This window comes from Lygodium microphyllum, chromosome 3 (genome assembly GCF_053477565.2).
Source record: "Lygodium microphyllum isolate KBCC chromosome 3, Lygodium_microphyllum_v1.1.10, whole genome shotgun sequence".
Lineage (NCBI taxonomy): Eukaryota > Viridiplantae > Streptophyta > Polypodiopsida > Schizaeales > Lygodiaceae > Lygodium > Lygodium microphyllum.
The window spans coordinates 127,187,321-127,208,603 of record NC_141137.1 but is presented as its reverse complement, the minus strand read 5'-3'; the positions used below and the strand labels follow the sequence as shown (position 1 = coordinate 127,208,603).

General features: G+C 44.6%; 1 protein-coding gene across 3 annotated transcripts in view; it reads right to left on the bottom strand.

Annotated features, from left to right (window-relative positions):
* LOC148038872 (putative cyclic nucleotide-gated ion channel 20, chloroplastic) overlaps window positions 1–21,283 on the bottom strand; it is a 207,409-nt gene that overhangs the window by 88,947 nt on the left and 97,179 nt on the right. For 2 of the 3 annotated variants that reach the window (XM_087674758.1, XM_087674760.1), the window contains exon 5: window positions 16,906–17,157. The exons of the other annotated variant lie outside the window; for it this stretch is intronic. In XM_087674758.1, the coding sequence (XP_087530884.1) occupies window positions 16,906–17,157 (252 nt within the window). The remainder of the gene's footprint in view (window positions 1–16,905; window positions 17,158–21,283) is intronic. 3 annotated transcript variants of the gene reach the window in all.

The following is a 21,283-nucleotide window of genomic DNA, read 5'->3' as shown; positions in this document are numbered from 1 at the left end:
TTGGGGCTTCAGATATACCCATAGTCAGTGCTTGGAGTGTGGGGAAAGAGCACTCTAAGTCCAAGGTTCTAATTCTTTGCTTTGGGGACATAGAGAAGAAAAAGGCCTTCCTCTCTAAGAGGAGAGGCCTTAAAGGTGAAAAGATTTATTTGGATGAGGACCTTACCCCAACACAAATAGCACATTGCAGAGAGCACATGCCCAAGGTATTGGAGGCTCGCAAAGAGGGAAAATGGGCTGTTTATAGGGGTGGACGAGTCATCATTTTTGGGAATAAAGGCCCTCGTGCCTTTTTTAATGTGCTCGGGTGTGAACACACCCTTATCACTTGTACTTACACATATATATCTATCTAAAAACCTAAAGGTACTCTTGTCATTGTACCTAAAAATGTGCTCACTCTCAACTCTGCTCTATCTCACTCTCTCTGTCTCTCGCTGCTCATATCTACTAATTGTCTCAATCTTCGTGCCTAACCTGTCACTACAAACTAGTATCAGAGTCATCAAATTTTACACACTTCTCGAGACATCAAGCGTGAGCTGGATGAGGAGGCAACTGCCAAGGTGACAGTTCCAGGTCGCGAGCAAGTAGGTGAGACAAGTCGAAGGCAAGCTTGTGTGCAGGAGAGGCAGGCGACACGCTCAGCAAGAAGGAACAGTGCTGACGGGACAGTTGCTGTTACGCGACAGTCAACTGAGTGTAGGCGACACGATGGTGACTGGATACAGGCGACAACCTACGTGATGGGGCTGCACGAAGAACATTGAGGACGGGAAACTGCAGCCAGGCATCAAACAACGACCAGCGGGCGACTTCAGCCAAGTGCGCAACGGACGGGATCAGCAGGGCTCACGTGCACCACTGACGGGTCAATGGACCCGTCATCCATTTTTTTTCTCTTCTTCTTTTTTTTTGAAATTCCTCTCCTATCGAGGGTTCACGCATGGAGGCATAGCTTCCAATTTTTGTGCAATCTTGGCCCAGAAATTTGGGGCTTCTCCAGACAAAGTATTGTTCATGCAAAATTGAGGCATCTGCGTCAAAATTTGCAAACATTGTGCACATTTGAATTGGGAATTTTGCCCAATTATTGAAATTTTGCTCATCTGAGTGAAATTTCTCAACATTGGACCTATAAATTTTGGGCTTTTCCCAGATTTGGGGAATTTGATGCAGGACAAGCAAATCTATCTCAAAAATTGCAAGAATTTGTGACATTTTGTCCCTGGCATTTAGGGCTTTTACCAAGAAGGGTCGGAACCCCCTCTCAACCTAGAGGTAGATGCCAAAGAAGGAAGAGGAGCCTGATGTCGGTCTTCATATGGTGCCAAGAACCATAAGGAATGAAAGAAGATGAAGTGGATGAAGTGGATGAAGCACCCCGCTAGAAGAGCAAGGTAGAAGTCACCGCCATGATAGCATCCAAAGAGATATTGCACGATCCGCCTCAGAAGGGGAAACCGCCATGCTGAAAGAAGAGCAAACTCTCCTAGGATGATGAAACCACGAAAGCAACAGTGTGCATCCCCACCTCTCTAGTCCAAGGAGGACCAAAGCAATCTGCAAGTTAGCCCTACACTAAAAGGCAAAACCCTGCACAAGAGATGAGAATATGCAAACACAGAGGTTAGTGGTGAGATGCTCCAAAGCAAAACAGAACAAAAAGAAAATCTAACTCAAAGTAAATGCAATGAATGTGTATGTGTGTGAATAAATGCAGTGGAAGACAAAAAAATGGAAAAACTAAGGATAATGAATCCTATGGGCCCGATTCTAAGAGTGCGAAAAATGAATGCTAGACTGACCTAGGGTATTTAAAAGGACCTAGAGACATGCTAGTCTAAGAAGGTGACTACCATCGCGTATGTCCAGTAGCACGGCTCTGCCAAGGGAACGCCAGACAAGGTGGAGAGGAAGGTGAGATGGATGCATGTAGTGCAACGAGATCGGAACCTGCAAAGACCAATCAGCCAATCCCTCAGGGATAGTGAAAGAGAGGGGTTGTTGAGGCTGTACTCGAGTCACATATCCAACAGCAACAACGGGTGCTGAAGGAGCAAATGAAGCAGGAGCAGAGGGCGTAGCCCCACTAGACTGTGCAATCGCAGCGGTCTGCGGAGGCTTTTCAGGTGAAAGACCTTGGGCCTTGAAGCGACACTCCTCGTCCACATGGCCTACTCTCTCGCAATGTGTGCAAAACTGGTTTTTCTTAGGGAGTTGCTGCCAGATATGTCTAGATTCTTTGGTTCTATCTAAGGAAGAGGAGTCACCCTTTGATTGGCTTGCCTTCACATCTAGCAAGTTCTTGCCAACAGTGGTTGTCCCTCCCGAAGAAGAGACAACCAACCCCCTCTGCTCTGAATAAGGCTATGATGACGATTGTTTGTGGACTTGATTATACAGCCTCGTGTAATGCAAGAACTGGTACTCAAACTCGTAGAAGGTTGGCAATCTAGGTTCGGAGATGATATATTGAATGAAATTGAAGTACTTGTCGGGCAACTTATTCAAGAAGAATGTAACCTAACCGTCATTTGACTTTGGAGAGCTAGTAGTGGCGAACTCGGCAAGTAACCGCCTGTATTCAGCCAGCTTGACTTTCAGATCATCCCCTTCCTTAATAGAGAACTCTTGAAGCTCAAAGTCGAGATTGATGCGCCGAGTACGATCATGAGCCGCATAGCAGTCAAGAAGGTGACTCCAACGCTCTGACGCGAGCGGGAAGTGCTGCAACTGAGAGTGAAACCCAGGAAGCAATCCCTGCATCAGCTGCATTGCGGGCTCTCCATTGATGGATGTAATCAAGGCGAGCTAGCCGACATAGACTCTAGACCAATGACGAGGTCCCAAAGACCCTGAGACTCAAGCACTTGTTACATGAAATTAGACTACTTGGTGAAATTTGACCCATTAAAACATGTCTTATCCGTGAAGGCATTCTTGGCCGTTGCAACAGGAGTGGTAGAGCTCAGAGATGGATAGTGTGAAAACGTGTAGTGTGGATAGGATGGGGGAGTGAAGTACACTTGGAAATGGGCCCCAGAGTGCCCACCAGGCATGCGTGTAGTGTGCAAAAGGTGGATCCATAGGTAGGGATAGGTTGACTAGGCATGGACATGGTAGCCACATGAGAAACCCAAGGTGGGACCAGAACACGGTAAGCAGAAGATGGGAATCCCTACGTAGGTGTAACCCAAGGAGAGTGTGAAGACGCACCATAAGCTGAGGATGGAAACCCCTACGTATGAGTGGTCATGGGAGATGTGAAGCTGAGGATAGTGAGGGGGATGCCCATCACAGTCATCCCAAGAGTTATGGGTGTGCTCATGTGCTGAAAGGTGAGAGGCATTGTGTTATAAAGGGTAGCATTCCCCCTAACGAAGTACCATGGTGCAAAGAGGTAGAGAATGGGGAGAAGAAGGAAAAGGTGCTAGGAGCGGAGATGGTGTCAGATGGGAGAGGAGTTATAAGGGGCTGTTCACACCCGAACACAGTAAGTGCCCGTAAGTGTGCACCACAAGCACATACAAAATAGTACACATAATCTGGGGGAAAAAACCTCTCCTACTGAGAGTAAAAAGTGCCCCAGTGTCCTAGTGATCACCCGCACACTCCCATATGAGCGTAGGCGTAAGTAAGGCGTGTGAGATACCCAACAAACCCCCCTGGAGTGAAGAGTGATCAAGTGTACAAGGATCATCCGCCACCAAAGGGCGTCAAATTCAAAGCATCGTGAAATGCTTCAAATTTGTCTCGTGGAAGAGCTTTGGTGAAGATGTCTGCCACATTGCTGGTGGTAGGACAGTAGACAAGGCTGATATCACCTGCATGTAGCCTCTCTCTGACAAAGTGGTAGTGAATCTCTATGTGTTTCGTGCGAGCATGAAACACAGGGTTCCGTGCCACTGCAATGGCACTCTGACTGTCAGTATATAAAGGAGTAGGCTCCGTAACAGATACATCCAAATCAGCAAGTAAGCGTCTAAGCCATACGCACTCAACTGCAGTAGTGAAGGCTGCCTTGTACTCAGCTTCACATGACGACGTGGCAACAGTGGATTGTTTCTTGCTAAGCCAAGAAATGCATGACGAGCCAAGAAAGAAACAATTGCCACTAGTGGAGTGACGAGTATCAAAATCACCAGCCCAATCAGAGTCACTGTAAGCATGTAACTGCAGTGGTCCCCCCTTGGCATAAAGCAATCCAAGAGCTCTAGTACCCTGCAAGTAACGAAACACACGCTTCACAGCTTGCCAATGCGACATACGAGGCTGATGCATGTACCTGCTCAAAACTGAAACGGCAAACTGTATGTCTGGCCGAGTGTGGCATAGATAGATGAGACATCCCACTGCTGGAGCATAAGTATGGATATCAAACAAATCACTGTCATCATGTAATGACAGTTTGAGCCCAGGTTCCATGGGTGTACAAACTGGCTTGCAATCCTGTAAGCCAAACTTCTCAAGAAGTTGCCCAATGTACCTTGACTGACATAATCCAATGCCTCTAGCATCATGTACAAACTGGATGCCCAAGTAATAGTGCAAAATACCCAAGTTAGACATGTCAAAAGTTTGCTGTAAATTATTTTTGAATGCTGAAATCTGATCAGCACGTGTTCCAGTGAGCAAAAGGTCGTCTACATATAGACACAAAATCAGCATGGATCCCCCCTCTTTATGTACATAAAGGGTAGACTCAGATGGGCTGTTTACAAACCCCTGACTAAGCAAGAAGGCATCTATCTTTGCGTACCAAGCTCGTGGAGCTTGTTTCAAACCATATAGAGCTTTTTTCAGCTTGCATACTAAATTTTCTGAGCCTTCAACTGCAAAACCAATGGGCTGCTGTACATACACTTCTTCCTGAAGTTCCCCATGTAAGAATGCAGTCTTTATATCCAGCTGATGCACTTTCCAACCAAAATGTGCAGCCAAGGCAATCATAGACCGAATGGTCGTCATACGGGAGGTAGGAGCAAAGGTCTCCTCATAGTCAATGCCCTTTTTCTGTGCGTAGCCTTTAGCTACCAGCCGTGCCTTGTACTTATCTATGGATCCATCTGCATTCCTTTTCAATTTGTAGACCCATTTCGTACCAATGGCACGCTTGCCAACTGGCAAAGACACCAAATCCCAAGTATGATTCTTATGAATAGAATCCAATTCAGCTTGCATGGCTGCCATCCAATGCACACTATGTCGTGCATCCTCAAAACATTCAGGCTCCTCATTATCATGAGTACATGCTGCCATAACAAACTCCATGGAATGTGCTGAATCATGCAGTCGAGTTTGCCTTCGAGTACGGCCAGCCAAGGGTGTATCCAAATGACTATCTCTCATAGTCTGCGTGTACCATCTAGGCACCTGTCTTGCTTCCTGACTGTGTACAAGTTCCTGCTGAATTTCAGTTTCAGCAATGTGCTGATTTACTGCATGTTCCATAGGAGCAGCTGGCTGAACATTAGGTTCATTTGCTGAAGTACCAGCTGAATCACCAAATGTGATGGGCAGCAGCCCTTCAAAGACATCACGGGCAGCCTGATATGTATCAAAACCAGCCAAGGATAATTCTGATTTTTCATCAAATACAACATCCCTGCTGACAAAAACCTTCTTGGTCACGGGATCATAGAGTCTGTAGCCTTTGCTTTCGCTGCTATATCCCATAAAGATGCATTTTACAGCCTTGTTGTCCAACTTCTTTCGAAGTACCTGTGGAATATGGGCATATGCAAGACACCCAAAAGTACGGAAGTGGCCAACAGAAGGTTTGCGGCTGTGCCAAGCCTCAAAAGGTGTGACGGTTTTCAAGGCCTTGGTAGGGCATCTGTTCAAAATGTGGCAAGCGCACATGACGGCTTCCATCCAAAAACTATGAGGCAAACTCTTTGCCTTCAGCATACATCTGGCCATCTCCATGAGTGACCGATTTTTCCTCTCTGCTACCCCATTCTGCTGTGGAGTATATGCAGTAGTGTACTGATGGATAATGCCCTTCTGCTGCAAATAAGAATTCAGCATAGAGGACATGTATTCCCCCCCTCGGTCCGAACGGAGAGTCTTAATCTTGCAACCAGACTGAGTTTCCACAAGTGCACTGAAAGCCAAAAATGCATCATACACTTCTGACTTCTTTTTCAAGCAGTAGACCCAGCACAAACGTGTAAAGTCATCAATAAATGTTACAAAATAGTAACAACCACCCAATGACTGTGTCTGCATGGGCCCACAAACATCCGAATGCACAAGCTGCAATCTGGCTGTTGCTCTAAAAGCAACATCACGGGGAAAAGAGAAACGATGCATTTTCCCCAAAATGCAACCTTCGCATAAATGCTCAGGAGGTCTCTCCAAGAGAGGTAATCCATCCAACATCTGAGTACGCTGTAATAGCATCAAGCTGCCATAGTTTACATGCCCCAAACGAGCATGCCATAACTCTGCCTCTAACATAGCAGGAGTAAGAGTGGATGTCAAATATGCAGACTGATCTACCGAAAGAGCATCCAACTCATATAACCCATGACACAGAGAACCTGTCAAGACCAATGTCATGTGTTCCTTGTCACGGACCATGCAACGGTCATCATCAAAGGTGACCTGCAAACCACAACGTGCCATAGAAGAAATGGAAAGCAGATTCTTCTTAATGCCAAGCACATACAAAGCATCCTGTAGGCGGAGAATAGAGCCATCAATGGCTGTAAGCTGAATCTCCCCAATACCACAAACAGGGTATGATGCATTATTAGCACACTGAACAGACTTCCCAACGGGAGGTGCACCAAGAGAAGCAAACAAATCTCTACGAGATGTGATATGCCGTGAAGCACCACTGTCAAAGAACCAAGTGTCAGCATCTTCTGTAGAGCTAAATGCTCTATCAGCCCAAGAGACATCATAACTGCAAGTGTAAAAACAATAGTCCCTGTCTGCAACAAAGGACGCGGACTCACTAGCAGTGGAAGGAGCTGCAGAAACAGACATCCCTGACTCCTTCTTCTCTTTGGCGATGCGCTTCCTGCACTCAGTGATGTAGTGGCCAGGCTTCTTACAGTAATGGCATTTTCCTTTCTTGGCTTGCGTGCCCCCCTGTTTCTGACTTGTCTGTGAAGTGTTACTACTACCAGAACTCTGCGAAGCATTTTTCCCTTGGCTGTTTTTACCCTTCTGCCTTGACATAAAAGCCTGCTCAGAGGCTATACCATCCACACCATTGTTCCGTCTAGTTTGCTCCTCCTCTAGAAGCAAACTGACAAGCTGAATGAAAGTGATGGGCTCTTTCGAAATCCTCATAGTGAGGTTCAAGGCAGTATGAAAAGCCAAGTAAGAGGGAGGCAGTGAATTCAATGTCGTAGAAATCAGCTGCGCATCTGAGTAGTACTCATCCACATTCATGAGTTGCTCCCGCAAGTCCTGAATTTTGTTGAGATGATCCTGCATAGAATCACCCTCATTCATCTTTAGAGTCTCTAGCTCTTTCTTCAAGAAAGAGATGCGAGTCTCATTCTTTCCTGCAAACATCTGCTCCAATATCAACCAAGCTTCTTGTGAAGAAGCTGCTGAACGAATATGAGGAATGATAGAACGCTGAACTGCCAATGCAATCAGCGACATAGCCTATGCATCCCGTGTATCCCAAGTTTTCTGAGTTGCAGTTCTTGGGGGAAGTGGCTGAGCGGGCTGAGGTGGAGGGGGCTGAGGTTGCCCTCTTGCACGTCCTCCTGGAGGAGGAGTAGCGGGAGCCACAACTCCCGGTCGTGCTTCCTCTCCACTGACATAATCCCACAAATTTTTTGCCACTAATACATTCTTCATCATGAAAGACCAAAGGGAATAATTGTTCCCATCCAATCGGTCTTCCTTGGACACATAGGTGAATACATCTCCTCCCTGATTTGCCATTATTTCCCAAAAGGCAATTGAGCAATGTCAATGCAGTACGGGCTGGAAATCTGCAAATTTCCAGAAATTGCAGCAAACACAAGTCTGCAATTAATGTGCAAAGGGTACTCTGTCACAAAAACTGTCACTGATGCACGCTTTCCAAGGTGCAATTAGTGCTCAGCAGCACTAAAACATCAAAAGCCCCAAAATTTTCTGCCCAAAATTTCTGTCACAAATGTCTGTTACAAAAGCCCCAAAATGTGCATTCAATGTGTCACAGACAGACACAGCACGTTTCCCAATGCTGAACCTGAACCTGTTGCACGAACTCCTGTGTAACAGAAAAGTGCAGAATGTTACCTCTGCGTGTTAACGACGGGCACGATTCCTGAGGTAATGACTGCTGGGTACAGTCGGGCTGACGCACAGGTACAGGCGTGCAGGATGGCGCGTCAGGACACAGGCGGCACGTCAGGGCACTGGTGGCGTGTCACGAGACAGGTGGCGGGACAGGGTACCAGTGGCGGGACAGGGCGTCAGATGGCGGGCAGACGGGAGCAACTCGTCAGACGGGCGGGATGAGCAGTCACGAGCTGCTGACGCGAGCAGGCGGCCAGGCGAGCTATGCGTGGTCAAAAACGGCGTCTGCAGACAGGTGGCACGCTGGGACAGGTGGCGCTGGGGGCGTCTGCAATCAGCGCGCTAGGCAGAGAAGGCTGCGCCTGGACTGAAGACGTCTGCAGATGGCGCGCTGCAACTGGCGGGTGGAGCTGTGCGCTGGCGGCTGGAGCTGACTGACAAAGGTACAGGCTGCACGTGCTGTACCAGACAGGTACTGACGAGCTGTCAGTGCTGACGCAAGTCCTCGGGAACCGAACAGAGCTGCTGACCAGCTCTGATACCAAATGTCAGATGGGAGAGGATCGAGGTGCAGCTGAAGTGCAGTAGACAGTGTGAGAGTGAGAGACAGAGTTGAGCACGACACCCAATGCAATAGTACTGAATAGAGTGTAAGCTGAAAGTACAAATGATAACCCTTATACCTTAGAGTTATAAGGGGCTGTTCACATCCGAACACAGTAAGTGCCCGTAAGTGTGCACCACAAGCACATACAAAATAGTACACATAATCTGGGGGAAAAAACCTCTCCTACCGAGAGTAAAAAGTGCCCCAGTGTCCTAGTGATCACCCGCACACTCCCATATGAGCGTAGGCGTAAGTAAGGCGTGTGAGATACCCAACAGATGGAAGATCCAAACCCTAGGGTGTGTGATGCAAATATGGAGTGTAATCCAAGGTTTTGGAAAGACGATAAGAGGTGTGATATAAAAGAGGGTGGGATGGGAGGAAAGTGATAAGTGTGTGTGATATGCTCAAATCAAACAGAAGCTGTAGATGTACCTGAATTTCACCTGCTTCATGAGCCCCCTCTATTGAAGTTCACATACGCAAAGCCATCCGGATCTTGTACCTTAAAAGAAGAAACAAGCGAGGGTTTTGATTCATGCAACACAAAATAATTATACAAACCTGACATTGGACCTGGCAGAGATGATGAAGATGGATCGCCAGACGTTTCGAATGCCGTATGTCCTCCATGATCGGAGAGGTGGCCAGCCTCACCAACCGGTCCGGATGTGGTTGCAAAACTGGTAGGAGGGGTGTAAACATCACCATACTTGTTACGATAGTACTCCTCAAAGTCCTCTGTCATGTTAGTGAAATCTGGGAAGGTGGAGTGTCGTCCTCCTCACCGAGTTCATAATGCCGTCTCAGGGTCTCCAATGATGGAGAAGCCTGGTAAGACATCATAGGAACTGGAGAAGAAGGTGTCTGGGACATTGCGATTTGGTTACGAGTCGTATTGTGTGCCTCGCACAAAGACTAGCTCTCCACAATATCCATAGGATACTCTTTACAAGAGCACCGACTCTGATATCATGTAAAGGAAACTGTTAGGGTTTGCACTGAGGACACACAGAGTGTACGACCACGACAGAAACACAAAGAGACAGACACAGACACAGAGAGAAAAACTCAAACCCTAAACGCAAAACTCAAAAGCTCAAACCCTAAATGTAAAACTCAAAACTCAAACACAAAAAGTCAAACACAAATAGAAGAAGGAAGAGAGAGAACACAACTCTGAAATGAATGAATGCTGTAAAAGAATGTAAGAGTGTACAGTGTGCTCAAGGGCAGAGCAATGTTAGAGTGTGACGTCCACCGAAGACGGATCCCAAGTCTGTGACCACCAGTCGGAGTGTAGGAGTGCTGAATAGTGAATGGCAGCAAGCTGGTCACCCAAACGCAGTAGTCTGGAGGCTGTAAACTGGAAAACGTAGCACTGTACCACTGATCAGAGGCTGGAAACTGTGCATAGTCTGCTGTAAACAGCAGCCTGAAACAGTGTCTGAGAGTGTCAGGGCCTACAATGCTGAAAACACAAGCTGGCTAACCCTGGAGATGATGGACAGCAAGCTGAACAGTAGTCTAGGACAGTCTAGAGCAGTCGCCAGCAGCTAAGAGCTGTTGCCTACAGCAATGGACAGGGTGAAGATAATGTGGCTGCAGTCAATGATGGCTAGACAGCAAATGGAGGCGGGCTGCATGCTGGAAATTGGGCACCAATAGCAGCAAAGGGTGTGTGGGTTGGTGTAACCTGCAAACAAGGATGATGACTAAATGGGGACAGCCTGTCTATTTATAGATGTGGAAGGGTGCCCCAAAAATTAGGGTTTCCACTAAACTCTCACGAACCGCTCCTCATTTTAGGGCTTTACTCTAAAAGAGCATTTTTAGTGTGTTTTGGGGCTGTTTAAGAGGCTAATCAGCAAGTAATACATATTTTAGCTGAACACTTTGTACTTGCATCTTACACTCTTTGATTATTGCATTGGATGTTGTGTTATCATACTCTCACACTCTCTTCACTGTCAACTGTACTCTCAGTTGAGCTTTGATCTATCCTTCTTCTCACAGGCACAAGGTGTGTGGGAATGCATACATGGCTGATCCATGTATGGCCTCTGCTAAATCCTTTGTACATTCTTCCAACGATCTACTCAAGTCCAATGTATGTAAACTGGTTTGCAGAGAACCAAGGTAGATGTGTGAGGTGTCTTCTTCTATGAAGTAGTATTTGGGAGGTATAGGGAGGCATGGTGTTTCATGTTTCAAATGTCCACAAGGGAGCGTGAATGTCAAAATAACATGATCTGCTGCTATGCTGATTGGTCTCTTAGATACCTTAAAGTTTTGGATATTTGGTATCAATGCTAGTGAGCCTATTAAGTAGTCCACAATACTTGCCTCTCCTTTGTGATTCCAACATGTCAAATTGTTAGATCTTGGCCATTGTGGCAAACCATTAAATATGGCTAGTCTATATGCACTTCCCAAATCCAATAGGTATGTCCCATAGGTACTCACTTCTTTATCCTGGGCTCTCCTACTATTTCATCTATGTCGATCTCTTTGAACGTGGCATTATCATGCATATAAAAGTCACTTTGTCTATCTTCAGTGTATGTATTGAAATCTCCTACTAATAATATATCCCCAATGCTAGAATATCTCATGATATCCTCGTAAAGTACATCAAAGGGAGATCCATCGTGTGTGGCATAGGTAGAGTTTGCATGAGGAAAGTAGCATATTGCAATGAATATATCATGTGGTCTTCTTGCATGTATCCTAATCCATAAGTATCGGGCATCATCATCTCTCTTCATTACTTGCACTATCCCTTTGAGGTCTTCCCGGTATAGTATAGCCACATCTCCAGAACCCCTAGTGCTTCCTAGTTTTCTAGCTGCTGGACAAAATGCACTTGCCTACTTGTATCCTTGCACATCTGGTAATTGGCTACCTTTACATTGGTGTGTTTTTGTGTACATTGCTATATCTATGTTTTGAAACCTATCTTCAAGTAGTCAGCATCCAAGCATAGTCACCCTTGGGAGACGGCAATGCAGTCTAAGTTTGACTCGTTACAGAAGAATCATACACAGGATTTTATTCTATTTCCTAGTGGAACACATGCATTGTTGTGTAAGTGGATGTACAAGTTGAAAAGCACTCTTAGTCACTCTAAACCAGCATGTAAGGCCTGTTTGGTTGCTAAGTGTTTTCAACAGAAAAAGGTAGTTGATTTTGATAAGATATTCTCCCCTATGGTCAATATGACTACCCTTCGCTTGGTTTTGGCCTTGGTTATGCAGATGGATCTGGACTTGTATCAGATGAATGTGAAAATGGATTTTCTACATGGGGACCTGCATGAGAATATCTATATGCAATAGCCTAAGGGCTTTGTGAAAAAGGGAAGGAAATACCTAGTGTGCAAGTTGAGGAAGAGTCTTCATGGACTTGAGCAAGTACCTAGGGAGTGGTATCATAAGTTTGATGCCTTTATGCATTCACATAGTTATTTTCGCAGTGATATGGATTAGTGTCTTTACATAAAGAAAACCCATGATAATAGCCTTATCATTTTGGTACTATATATTGATGACATACTGATTGTTGGGAGTACTTGTGCTGAAATAGATGCTTTGTAGACTGGACTCAAAAAGAGCTTTGAGATGAAGGATATGGGACATGCTTCTCATATACTTGGTATATGTATTACACTCAATCACTCTAAGAGACTCCTCTACTTGTCACAAAGGGAGTACATTCATAAAGGACTTGAGCGTTTCCATCTGTAGGATAGTAAGCTGATTGGCACCTCTTTACATTCTCATGTGAAGATTAGTTAGGCTGATTGGTAAGATGACGACAGGGCCAAGATGGCCAAGATCCCATATGAATCCTAAGTGCACAACTTGATGTATGCCATGATAGCCACTAGACCTGACATAGCATTTGTAGTGGGAGTTGTGGCTCCTTATACGGCGGCACTTGGCATGCAACATTGGGACTCCGTGAAGGGTATCATGAGATACCTTGAGGGTACTACAAACTTGTGCCTTTGCTATGGTAGCCATCACATTGGAGTCATGGGTGTCACAAACCTAGATTATGTAAGATATGCAAATAATAGAAAGTCTATCTCTGGCTACGTCTTAATCTTTGTTGGAGGTGTTGTTTCTTGGATGTCTAGGATGCAAAAATGCATTGCCTTGTCTACTACCGAGGTTGAGTACATTGCAGCCACTGAGACTTGCAAGGAAGCCCTACGGTTAGGCCACTTGGTTGCAGACCTTAGTATCTATATTGCATTCAAACTCTATGAGTGCCATCTAGTTGGTACGTAATCCGGTCTTTCATGTGAAGACCAAGCATATTGAGGCCCATTACTACTTTTCCAAAGAGGTGGTTGAGGATGAGCAAATAGAGCTTGTCAAGATCTCTATATATGAGAATCATGTTGATCTACTCATTAAAAGTTTCCTAGTAAAATGTTATGCCTTCCTTAGGCAGATGAGGGACATAGGATGAGATGACGTCTACTTCTCACTCTACTATACTTATATGTACACGTTATACTATGTCACTTTTTCTTGTTTCCTCCTCACTTAAGTCCATTTGCCTTTGAGTAGGAGGTTATTAGAGATTAAAGACTACCTGTACCTAGCCATTCACATTTACTCTATAATAAGTACCTACACACTTGTACATTGTAGGTGTTAGCTGCCCATCACTGTCACTTTATTCTTTATTCTTTTTGTGACAACAAAATAAGAGAAGATAAGTCACGCATTGTGACTGTTGGAGTTTTCACATACGGTCTTGCTCTAATCTCCATAGCTCTTGCTTTCTTCTTCTGCTTGTGCTCTCATTCTTGCTCAACCCTTCCACCTTTCAATTTTTCACTTCAAGGGGGGACTCTAGTATCCTCTTCCTCAAAGATAAAATCTAGAGATGGCAAGAACTCTCAAGAAGGGAAGGGAATTCCTAACAAGGGAAACACCCCTTCTTCAAATGGATACAAGGAACCTAATCCTATTTGCAACAACTCCCTAAAACAAGTAGATTTTACATTCATTGCCAATGCTTGGGTCATGTAGACAAGAAGTGTCATAGCAAGGAGGCCTAGGTTTTTCCAACTACATTTGCTCCACATTAGACTACGACTACACCCATGACAAGTACTCTCCTTGGGCAAACGAGAGATAATGTCAAAGAATTTGCCCCTTTTATCCTTCAAGGCCTCTACCATAATTAAAATTTCCACCTACTATCTGGTGATCAATAGCAGCTACAAACTGGGTGAAGGGGTGGTCCAAACTTGTCCTCTCTCATTGTCCATTAGGGGCATTGATAACCAACAGTCAAATGAGCACCCTACTGCTATCACAGATACCCAAAGGGCCTTTCCTTAGACTAGGATATCCCAATCCTAAATTGCATGCAACCAATACTCACCAATATCATATACAAACCTCTATCTAAATCTATAAGGCACCCATAGAGAGAGCTTGATAGGTGAAACTTTGTCATGGCAATAACTTCCCATTGCATTGGAAATCCTCTCTTCTGAGAGATGGTGCTCTCGTAGCATAAGGATATCCATGACCCTCCAACCAATGATCTATGAAGATCCAATCTCATGAGGCTCCATCATTGGCTGAACAATTGTCCGCCAAAGCCCCAAATGTTCCGTGAGAACATCCTCATGAGGAGCATCTAAGTCTCTTGAAATGGTACATTCAACGACCCATGCTTGTCTCTTGCACCACATGGTATAAAATCTATCATGTCTCATCTTTGCAACCTCATAAAGAGAGGGGAACTCAAGGGAGTATAAATAACCATCTGAATTTATATCCAACTTATACTCACTCCCTCCCACCCTCTAATGGGTAGTTGGGATTTGAGAAACCAAATCCTCCACCTCTCTCTCCTTGAGAGAAACCTCTTCTTCTCGCTAAGTGCCACAAACCTAAGAGAGTAGATCGGTGGAGGCCTTGACTGTGCCAAGGACCTAAGAAAGTAGATCAGTGGAGGCCTTTACTGGGGGAAACACAAGAGCCAAGTTTGCAAATGACAGAATGTTTCATCTAGCTAGGGATGAGTGTAACTTTAGATCCTTTTTTGTGGTCATGGAGAGTTTTAGCAAGGCTTGAGATGCTATCATGAATTGGCATAAATCATATGGATGTTGGTTATGTGATACTAGGCAACTAAATTGGAGACTACACGATGCCTTTACTTGGTTATGTGTGGATTTGCAATAAGGTATCTTGGATGTCATGTGGGGATTGATATTACCTCAAAGCAGTAGTTGGCACCTCCACTCTTGAGCATCATGTAGAAGCTTCTCTATTGGAATACCACGAGACTTCCTTTAGCCGAGAGTAATAGTTGCTAGCCACATCCTGCTTGCAACAATGTAGCACCATCACTTCCTATTGGGCATTCTTCAGCTTACGCATTTGCGAGGTGAAATATCTTGTTAGAAATTTTATTTGGTCGTGAGAAGATGGGAGCCTAGCTTGGGCAAAGCTGGCTTGGGATGTGGGTCAGCCTAGATCTAGAGGTGTTTGGGGGATTATCAACACAACTAGTCAAACCAGGGCCTTATTGGTTAAGCTCATTGTCACGGGTTTTCTTCTGAATGAGGATCATTGGAAGTATAGATAGTGACAAAGGGACTCCTCCCTCGTTGCGACTAGCAAAGACAAAATCTTCACCTTCATGGTAGAGGATGACAACCAGCAGCTCTTGAGAGAAGACTTGGATAAGATAAGAGTTCTTTGGCTGCTTCTGACACGGTATCAGCATGGTGGCACCATGTGATAGGAGATGATACATAGACCCAAACAGAACTTCTTGCTTGATGGAGGAATGGAAACACTAGGCATACCAGAGAAGGGCAATACAGATGCTACAGTGGGACCCACAAGAGTGGATTTGGGCCGAGGCATTTCTTGATAGACCTAGCAATCTAGCCCTTTTTGGATATACAACCAAGTTAGGGAGAAGGGTTTAGACGAGCTAGATCAGAGCTGAGCCAATAGCCACTCAGCATTGACATAGGAAAGATATATCTATATGCCTTTCTTGATTGAATTTTCAAGCAGATTATATGATAGCTTCAAATCTATAAAGATCTCTCTATTCTTGTGGCTCTTGCCCATAGAAATTTGGCAGTTGTCACTTGGCTCGATTATGGTAGGGACCCCATAACATGTGTGAGATATGGAGAAATGGACAAGACTCAAAGACGTTATTTATGGGATTATCTTAGAGCCCAAGAGGTGTGGAGGAGAGCCTTTAGGATGATCTGGCACATCTGACATTATTGTAGCGACTTGGGGACCAATAATTGGGTCATAGACAGAAACCCAGCATGTGGTTATGAGTATGTTTGAGAGAGCCACTCATTTCTCATTTTTAGTCAACATTTGTGTAGTATCCCAACTCCAGATTACTCAAAAATATAGTGGACTCCAGAGTACTATCACAGATGGGAGATGATTTCTAGCATCGTTGTTTGGTTGATTTGGATCGCAAGATGTAGTTACACCACCAAACTTTAGAATATCTCCATTGCATTGGCTCTCTCTAGTATCTGGACAAAGATTATTCATACTCTTTGTGGGCAAGGGGAGAGATTACAGGGCGGCTCCAAGAGGATGAGGATGAGGAGAAGAAATGCTTTTATGCAGACATGAGACTCCGCTTCCTTCTCTCAGTTAGAGCGTCACATGCTCTAGCAATACAGCCCACCAAGTTGGTTGTTCACTCAAACATTATACTTACACTATGGGGTGCTAACTGTGCAACGATAATCAAATAAACTACACTTTTCCATCTCCAATTGAAGGACTAGTCTGATCTAGCATCCAAGAGTAAAATAGTTTTGTGTTGACAAACAGTTATATTAACAGTAGCACTCCTTATGCTTGTACACGTAAAGTCAATGATTATGGGACAGCATATAAACCAACCAGTTATTTCTTCCTCAAAATTGACACTATGAGTTCATGCTCCCTACGACAGTGAAAACTTTGAGGAATCTTCCGGCTGAAAATAAACAATGACAGCCTACTTACCTGCAGCCCAAACAGGTACCAGAGGGAGCCCACAACATGAGCTGCTAAGAGAAACAAAAATAGATTGATGAAAAAGTTTGCCCATGCTGTCTCAAAAATGAAGCCAGTTGAAGAGTTTCCAGCTAGCAGTCCAAAAAAACGGATCATTCTTGGAACATTTTGTAGCAAAACAGTAACTCTCAGAATATCCTTTGTAAATTTGGCTCCATAAGTTGACTTATCAATTTTTGGTACAATCAACCACATCATGATCTGGCATTTCAAATTTCAGATGAGAGTCTCAGCATAAGCAAAATGCTAGGCACATTTTGTTTAACCAAAGCTATAAAACAAGTAATCTACTGTTATCAGTTGATACCTCTGCGTAACCAAGACAAACATCTGTGTAACCAGATTACATCCATTGTAGTAACACATTTGCAGATGAGGCCTTTATGTTAAAAATGATAGTGATGAAAAGTGCAAAATATTGTAGAAGCACTGTGAATTCTAGTATGTATGGTGACTCCACTTTTCCAAATAGCAGTTTTACAAAAGCCTTCATAAAGCAAGGAAGAGCTCTACACCACTAGAAGAGGAAATCAGAGCTCTACCTGTGTGCACAGTGGGATGGAAAGAGGATAAAGATCCAACAAAAGCTGTGGTATCACTATGGATATCAAGAACATAGCATGAGTGCATGGAGAATTCGGAAACACACTGCAAACAAGAGGGCACTCATCATCAAATTTGAAGACTCGGACAAGAGCAAAACTTTCCTTCCCATTAGCAGCCCTCAAATATACAGATAGCAAAGTCATTATCACAGGGAGATGCACACAACGATGGTGTGGAACTACGAAGTTTTTGGATCTGACTAGAGATAGCAGCATGCTATGAACCACAATGATGGATGCATGGCTCTTCAGGAGACATTTAGGAGATGTGACATCATACTTTACACAAGGATGTACTAGCACTAGGGCAGGAAATCGATAGAGGTGGAGGATATAGATAGGAGTTGCTGTACCAGCTCTAGCCATGTATAGCAGGAGGCAGGAGGGGGCTAGAGGAGCTACCATATTATACAAAAAGAAGCTAAAGCATGTGATTTTAGTGTTCAAAATGAATGAGGAGACATACTTTATATGGATCAAGTTTTGGACAACAAGATCACGGAACATCTACTTAGCAACATGTTGATTTGCATCAACCACTTCTGTTGGGTTTCCACTCACGCCTACGCTCACAGAGGAGTGTCAGTGATCAGTAGGACACTGGGGCACTTTTTACTCTCGGTACGAGAGGTTTTTTCCCCCAGACTTACTGTCTTATTTCGTTTGCACATTACCATGCCCTATCAAATGGACCTAATTTTAATGAAAGTAACTAATATTGCTTCTTTTTTTAACTATATGCTTATGTCACACACTTACAGGCACTTATCATGTTCGGGTGTGAACACCCCCTACAACCCTAAGGTTTAAGGGTTTTACTTTGTACTTTCAGATCACACTCTTTCAGTCTATTGAATTGGGTGTTGTGCTTCACTCTCCACACTGTCTACTACACTCTGAGCTGAGCTTCGATCCTCTCTCCATCTTACATTTGGTATCAGAGCTGAGTCCAGCTCTGCTCTGGTCTCATCCTCCAAGAGTGCCCGCGAGCTACTTAGCACTGTAGCTGGTTCAAGAGATCTACAGCTCGACCTGCTCCACCCCGAGCACCTGCAGAGCAGTCTGAGTACTACTGCAACCAGTGCAGTAGTGGTCGCCAGCACCTGTGCTACGCCCTGCCAGCTACGCCAGACAGCCCACCACCAGCCTGGCGGTGATGCCCCTGAGCCTGTCCCTCAGCGCCTGCAGTGCTGCCTCCTGCACCCGCAGCACTGCCTCCAGCACCCGCCTGGAACACCTGCGTTCTCTACACAGTGCCCCCCTACAACCAGGATGCCGCCCTCTGCGCCCAAACAGGATGACGCTCCCTGTGCCCGCTTGCGCTGCCTGATTGAGCAGCCCGCCACCTGGTCTGTGCCATCCCCTGCCTGCGACGCCCCTGGTCTGCGCCCCCAATGCTGCCCTCTGACACCCCCGCCTGAGCTCCTGCAGCCTGCACCTGCTGCCATCAGCTCAACTGGTTTCTGAGGTAATTTTATTTTTTTTAATTACTTTTTTATTCCAGATTTATCTCTAGAAAAGGGGGCTTCTGCCCGGGCAGGCATAGAATTCTGAGAACGTGTCTGGGACACGGTTGATGCAAATTTCTTGTGAAATTTATCAGAAATTTTGGGGCTTTTAAGGTTTTTGAAGACATTGGCACATGTACTGCAGTCTCAGTCAGTGATAGACTGTTTTGGACAATTTTGGGGCAAGAAATTTTGGAGTTTTTGCTCATACAATGTTGCTGAACACTGAATGCACCTTGAACTGCGTGCATTACAAAGTTTTGACAAAGTGTACCTAAGTGTACTAATTGCAGCAAGCTATTTGCTGTAATTTCTGAAAATTTTGAGATTTCCAAGTTGGTCTAGCTTGGACATTGCCCTTTTGCTTCTTTTGGCCTTGATTATTATGGCAAATCAGGGAGGTGATGTCTTTACCTATGTATCCAAGGAGGATAGATTGGATGGTAACAACTACTTACTTTGGTCCTTCATGATGAAGAATGTGCTTGTGGTGAAAAATCTTTGGGATTATGTCAGTGGAGAAGAAGTTAGGCCCGGAGTTGTGGCTCCAACTACTCCTCCTCCAAGAGGACGTGGACAACAAGCACCTCAACCTGTTCAGCCTGCTCCACTTCAGCCACTTCCCCAAAGATCTGTAGCTCAAAAAGCATGGGATACACCGGATGCACAAGCTTTGTCCTCGCTGATGCATTGGTAGTTCAACGGTCCATCATCCCTCACATTCATTCGGCAGCTTCTTCACGAGAAGCTTAGCTAACTTTGGAACAGATGTTTGCTGGTAAGAATGAGACACGCATCTCTTTCTTAAAGAAAGAGCTAGAGACATTGAAGATGGATGAGGGTGATTCTATGCAGGATCACTTAAACAAAATTCAGGATCTACCTGAGCAACTTATGAATGTCGATGAGTACTATTCACATGCACAGATGATATCTACTACATTGAACTCATTACCTCCTTTGTACTTAGCTTTTCATATAGCCTTAAACCTCACCATGAGGATTGCCACACAGCTGATTACTTTTCTTCGGTTAGTCAATTTGCTTCTAGAAGAGGAGCAAACAAGAAAAAATAGTGGTGTGGATGTCATAGCCTCTAAGCAGGCTTTTATGGCTAGACAGAAGGGCAAAGGCAACCAAGTAAAGAATGCTTCGCAAAGCTCTGGGATTTCAGGCACCACACAGGGAAGTAAAAAACAAGGGGGCATACAAGCCAAAAAGGTCAAATGTCATTATTGCAAGAAGCCAGGCTACTATATCACTGAGTGTAGAAAGTGCATCACCAAGGAGAAAAAGGAGTCAGCAATGTCTATTTCTAACGCTCTTTCCACTGCTACTGAGTCCGCATCCTTTGTTGTAGACAGGTACTTGCTTTTACACATGTAGTTATGACACTTCTTGGGCTGATCGAGCATTTAGCTCTACTGAGGATGCAAGCACTTCGTTTTTTGACAGTGGTGCTTCTAGGCACATCACATCTCGCAAATATCTATTTACTTATGTTGGTGCAACTCTAGTTGGCAAGTCTGTACAATGTGCCAACAATGCATCTTACCCTGTTAGAGATATTGGGGAGATTGTGCTCACAGCCATTGGTGGCTCTATTCTTCGCCTACACGATGTTTTGTTTGTGCCTAGTATAAAGAAGAATCCGCTCTCTATTTCTTCTTTGGCATGTTGTGGATTGCAAGTCACATTTGATGATGAGAGATGGATGGTGAGAGACAAAGAACACATGACTTTGGTCTTGACTGGCACTTTATGTCATGGGCTATATGAGTTGGATGCTCTTTTAGTTGATCAATCAGCGTACTTGGCATCCACTCTTACTCCTGCTATGATACAGGTAGAATTATGGCATGCTCGCATGGGGCATGTAAACTTTGGTAGTTTGATGCTCTTACAGCGTACACAGATGCTAGATAGATTACCTCTTTTAAAGAAACCTCCTAAGCACTTGTGCGAGGATGTATTTTGGGGAAAATGCATCGGTTTTCGTTTACTCGTGATATTGCTTTCAGAGCCACAGCCAAGTTACAGTTAGTGCATTCAGATGTATGTGGACCTATGCAAACAAAGTCACTGGGACAATGTTACTATTTTGTGACTTTTATAGATGACTTTACTCGATTCTGTTGGGTCTATTCTTTGGTAAAAAAGTCAGAAGTGTATGATGCTTTCTTGGATTTTGTTGCACTTGTTGAAAACCAATCT